We start from the raw sequence: 5,458 nt of genomic DNA on the forward strand, positions 1-5,458 counted from the left end.
GCAGGCTCAAGGCAGTGAGATATCTGTGTAACTTTCTCAAAAGGTTAACAAATAAGGGCCGGAATTGTGTGTGTGTGTGTGTGTGTGTGTGTGTGTGTGTGTGTGTGTGTGTGTGTGTGTGTGTGTGTGTGTGTTACACATTTGAAATGGAAGCTGGGCTCAGTGGGTCCTGCCTTTAATCCTATCAGTCTGGGTAGAATCTCTGTTTAAATTAATCTAGATGATTAGACCCAGACAGGGTGTGGTGGGTGTTACTCAGAAATCCCATCAGAATCTGCTCTCCCATTGGTAGTTACACAGAGGGGAGGGTGGGGCTAGGATATAAAGATGCCAAAGAGCCAGAAAAGAGCAGAAGCCTGGATTCTGCTGTGATTGCCTGGCCCTACTGAGATTCAGAGTGTCCTGCACACCTGGTCCATATCTACTCCACTTCTGGCCTGTGAAGATGAGCCGCAGAACCCTACCCTCGCTCCAGCATCTGGCCATGCAGAGTCTGCTGAGCAACCAGGCTCTGGCCGTCTCTGCCCTGGAGGATCTACCGGTGTTGCTGTTCCCTTCGCTGTTCATGGAGGTCTATGCCAGGGCCCACACAGAGATGCTGAAGGCCCTGGTGCAGGCCTGGCCCTTTCCCTGCCTCCCCCTGGGGGACCTGGCAGAGTCTCCAGACCTGGAAACCTTCAAGGCTGTCCTGGATGGGCTCGATCTGCTACTGGCCAAGAAGGAGCACCCCAATCGGTGGAAACTGCAAGTCCTCAACCTGCGGAATGAGCACCCCAACATCTGGATACAGGGCTACCCTTCAATGGCCCAAATCTCTTATCCAGATGTCCTGACTGACAGGCCAACAGAGAGCTGTGGTAAAATGACGACTGTAGAGCAGCCCTTGATTTTACTCATGGACCTGACCATCAAAGATGGTGCCCAGGATGCTTTCCAAGGCCACCTGCTCCAGTGGGTCAGGGAGAGGCAAGAACAAGTCCAACTGTGCTCCAGGAAGCTGCGGATTCTGTCCGGCTCCATCTATAAAATCCAGAAGGCTCTACGTGTGGTGAGACTGGACTCCATCCAGGAGCTGGTGGTGAGTAAATTCCCATGTCCAGAAGTTCTGAAAACATTTGCCCCTTACCTGGGCCAGATGAAGAACCTTCACATCCTCACCTTCTCCAAGATGTGTGGCAGCTACTTCACTTCCAGCTCCAGGAATGGCTGGTGTTCCTGCAAATTTGGGGCACAGCTGGGGCAGCTGCAGCATCTGCAGGAGCTTTATGTACACGATGTCTGCTTCCACTATGAAAAGCCGCCCTCCATCCTCAGGACGCTGACGTCCTTAAAGACCTTGTCTCTGAGTTCATGTCTGCTGAGCGAAGCTCACCTGAGGTTCCTGTTCCAGTGTCCCTGCACCAAGCAGCTCAAACACCTGCGTCTGAGGAGCCTGTCCACGGTCTGCTTCAGTCTTGAGACCCTGCTAGACCTGCTGCAAGGAGTGGCCGGCACCCTGGAGACCCTGGCCCTGGAGGACTTAGCCTTCACGGATGTCCAGCTCTCGGCCTTGCTGCCCGCCCTGAGCCAGTGTTCCCAGCTCAGGTTCTTCAGCTTCTATGGAAACCATATCTCCATGGCCGCCCTGCAGATCCTCCTAAGCCACACGGCCCAGATGGGCCATTTGAGACGAGGACTCTATCCTGCCCCTCTGGAGAGCTACTACCCTCAAAATCAGTGGCCATGGGACATCCACCCGGAGAGATTTGCCCAGGTTCTTGCTGTCTTGGCACAGACTTTGATGGACATGAGACCAAGCCATAAAGTCCAGATCTGTACCAAATTCAGTCATTACCTGAACAAGTACCGATTCTATACCCTGGAGTCAAATGGCTCCTGGCTGCTCACAGAAGAGCATCTTTCTGGCCTTTCTACTCTGTCTTTGTAGTTGTGCACCTCTCTCCTAGAATTGATTCCTAGCAGCAAAAATGAAAGCCAGGAAGAGCATTCTCCAGGGGGCACAGACCCCAGTGTTCAGTGTGGATGGAAGAGACAGGGCAACTGGTCCTGACTTTGTCAGTTCAATTGTAACTCTGGAACCCCAGGAGTTTGTGAGTGCTTTGGGGTTCCATGTGTCCTGTGAACACAGCAGCAGGAATCTGGAGTCAATTCTGCCTGGAAAGAACTGGATCATGATTTTGTTTTTCTGAATGGTTGTAAGAAAACCCCTAAGTTGTGGAATAATCCCTTACCATCTATAATTTTTTGTATCGATCAAAAATAAAAAAGTGAAAAAGCATGAGTAGAAAGATATCATTTCTCAGCACCAAAGAATGAGGAGAGTGTGCATACCTAGAACCTTAACTCTGCAAGTCGGAGATCTGAGCGTTTCCATACATAGGCAGCCTGGGCACAGATATCTTTGAGACTCTTATCTCTAGTGAACCTCCAAAAGTGGCCAGAAGTGGAGCTGTGGCTCAAGTAGTAAAGTTCTGGCATTGTGAACCAAAACTCAGAGATAGCACCTAGATGCAAGAACTGGCACAAATACACAAACAAATAAACCCTTACCCGAGGTCTAGGATTGGGATTAAAAAGAAACTTGCAAGAAAGGAAGGGAGAGAGGGATATAGGGAGAGAGGAAGGGAAGGAGGGAAGGAAGGAAGGATGAAGAAGAATAGGAAGGGATTCAGAGAGGGAAAGAACTCCAGAGAAAAGATTTCCTGCAGGCTTTGTGGATGTTATCAATTCGGATCACTTCTCTCCTCGCAGGCTTTGCAGTGGAACATCTGTGGGAATGTCTGGAGGGATTAAGGAATAAAAGTGGAGGTCATTTTGATAAAGTGTGATTTACAATACAGAGAGAAGCTGGGCTGTGTGGGACAGGCTTTTAAACCTCTCCCTTTTTGGTTAAAATCAATATTTGAATTAATCTCAAGTGCAAAAGCCAACCAAGGTGTGCATGGTGTGTCTCAAAAATTCCATCAGAAGCTGCTATCTCATTGGCAGGTATGCAATGCTGAGGCTGGGGTTGGGTGTGAAGGACATCTAGGGATCAGAGAACAGAAGAAGAATTCTGGATTGCACAGTGAGTGCCTGGCCCTGCTGGGATTCAGAGAGCCCTGCACACCTGGCCCACATCTGGTCCATCAAGATGAGCATTGGAGCCCCACCCTCACTCCAGCATCTAGCCATGCAGAGTCTGCTGAGCAACCAGGCCCTTGCCATCTTTGCTGTAGAAGATCTTCCTTTGCTGCTGTTCCCTTCACTGTTCATAGAGATCTATGCCCAGGGCCACACAGAGGTAGTGAAGGACCTGGGGCAGGCCTGGCTCTTCCTGGCCCTTCCCCTGCCTCCCCCTGAGGGATCTGGCAGAGTCTCCCATCCTGGAGACCTTCGAGGCTGTCCTGGATGGGCCGGATCTGCTACTTGCCAAGAAGGAGCCCCCAGGCGATGTAAACTATAAGTTATCAATCTGTCAAAACCCCCTTTAGAAGTGAACCTTGGGCTTTGAATGTGACTTATTGGTAGAGTGCTTACTTAGCACACACAAAGCCCTGGATTTGATTCCTCACTACCACAGAAACAGAAAAAGCCAAAAGTGACACTGCAGCTTAAGTGATAAAAGTGCTAACCTTGAGCAAAACAAGCACAGGAACATGCCCAGACCCTGAGTTCAAGCCCCAAGATTGGCAAAGAAAAGTGAGCATCGTGAGACATATTCATCTGGGCACTTAGAGGAGGGCCAAGGTTATGGGTAAGAGGTAGAGGGCAGGTGCTGATGGCTCACCCCTGTAATCTTAGCTACTCAGGAGGATGAGATCTGAGGATCCCAATTGCAAGCAGGAAAGACTATATGAGACACTTTTCTCCAATTAAACAACCAAAAAGCCAGAAGTAGAGCTGTGGTTCAAGTATTAGAGTGCTAGTCTTGAGCACAAAAGGTCAGGGATAGCCTCCAGGCCATGAATTCAAACCCGAGGACTGGCATGCATACACACACACACACACACACAGACACACACACACACACACACACACACACACACACACACACACACACACACCAAGATAGAACATTTGACAGTCAGCCTGCACAAGTTCCATCTCTAGAAACTCAGTATTTTTTTTAAAGAGGGAGAATTGAAGGAAGGACTTGCTCCAGGAGATGATATAATCAGTGCCAAATTTCCACAGGAATTCTAAGATGTGGAATAGGATAGAGAGCCACAGGCAAAAGTTAAAGCATGGAAAAAGGTCCTGAGGTGTGGTGTAGAGCAAGTGGTGTGGATGGTTCTGTGGTTTCAGAAAAGTCTGGCAGAACACTCAAGGCTGGGACAAAGTTTGTACTTGAGTCACAGATAGGGCAGAGGGTGGGGTCAAACAATGGGGCCCAGGGTAAGATTAGCTTGACTTTTCACCAAGGACCCCAGCCATTTTCTGTGGCTGGATGTCTATTTTTCACAACTCCTGACCCTCAAGCCCCCTTTGCATGGAGCAGTCAGGACAAATGCAGGGAAGAATGCTTGCTTAAGTAAAGCTTCTACCCCAATGCCACCAGTGGCTCAATTCCCATAAATCCTATCTACTCAGGAGACTGAGATAAAGATCGTGGGTCAAAACCAGCTCAGTGGAAGAAAGTTAGTGAGACTTTCTTGTCCATGAACTAACAAAAGCCAGAAATGGAGCTGTGGCTCAAGGGGTGGAGTGGCCGCATTGAGAGAAAAAGCTAAGAGTCTACAGGACATACCTTGATTTCAGGCCCCAGTACTGGACAGAAAAAAATAAAGAACATCTTTCAGGGGCTCCTAGTCCACTGTGGTGAAAGACCAGATCAGCCAGGCACAGCTGGCTCATGCTGGTCCTCATAGCTCCTCAGGAGGCTGAGATCTGGGGATTGCCGTTCAAAGCCAGCCTGGGCAGGAATGTCCGGGAGATTCATCTCCAAGGATCGAGCAGAAAACTGGGAGTGGTGCTGTGGCTGAAGTGGTAAGCTGAAGATCTGAGAGACAGTGCCCAGGTCCAGAGTTAGAGCCCCATGACCAATACCTGGCCTGTTTTGACCTCATGCTGTGGCTCTAGGCAGAGTACTTTCCAGTGGGCTCCTGATGGTCTCACAATGTCTAGGTGTCCTTCAAGTCTTGAGAACACACTCCTTTGAGGCCTTTGCCTACAGAGCGGGCCACAGTACCAGGTAAGGATCAAGCCTTGTGGCATGGAGGTCAATGGCCGGGTAATCAAAATGGCATTTGTCATGTGTGCAGTGTGGATCTGAGCAGTAAATCGACATCTCAGATCATGGTTCTGGGCCAGAAGGGGTAGACCAGTTAATGCCCGCTCACAGGGGAATCATAAGAATGCAAATTTGTCAGGCACACCTTGGGCAGTGTTGATTTGGGCTCATGAAAGCCTTGTAGGCTCAGGAATCCAAAGCTGCTGGCTGCTGCTTGTAGCAGTCGCTATATCCCAGGAGTCCTGG

The 5,458-nt window shown here is 49.6% G+C and overlaps 1 protein-coding gene across 1 annotated transcript; it reads left to right on the forward strand.

Moving 5' to 3' along the window:
* The first annotated feature begins 445 nt into the window (after window positions 1-445).
* LOC138821689 (PRAME family member 12-like) lies at window positions 446-1,927 on the forward strand. The gene has a single exon (XM_070014122.1). It carries the CDS (start codon window positions 446-448, stop codon window positions 1,925-1,927), a length of 1,482 nt encoding a protein of 493 aa, XP_069870223.1.
* Window positions 1,928-5,458: the final 3,531 nt, after the last annotated feature.

Source organism: Dipodomys merriami, unplaced genomic scaffold (assembly GCF_024711535.1).
Source record: "Dipodomys merriami isolate MVZ:Mamm:240054 unplaced genomic scaffold, mDipMer1.0.p SCAF_93, whole genome shotgun sequence".
In the NCBI taxonomy this organism is placed as follows: domain Eukaryota; kingdom Metazoa; phylum Chordata; class Mammalia; order Rodentia; family Heteromyidae; genus Dipodomys; species Dipodomys merriami.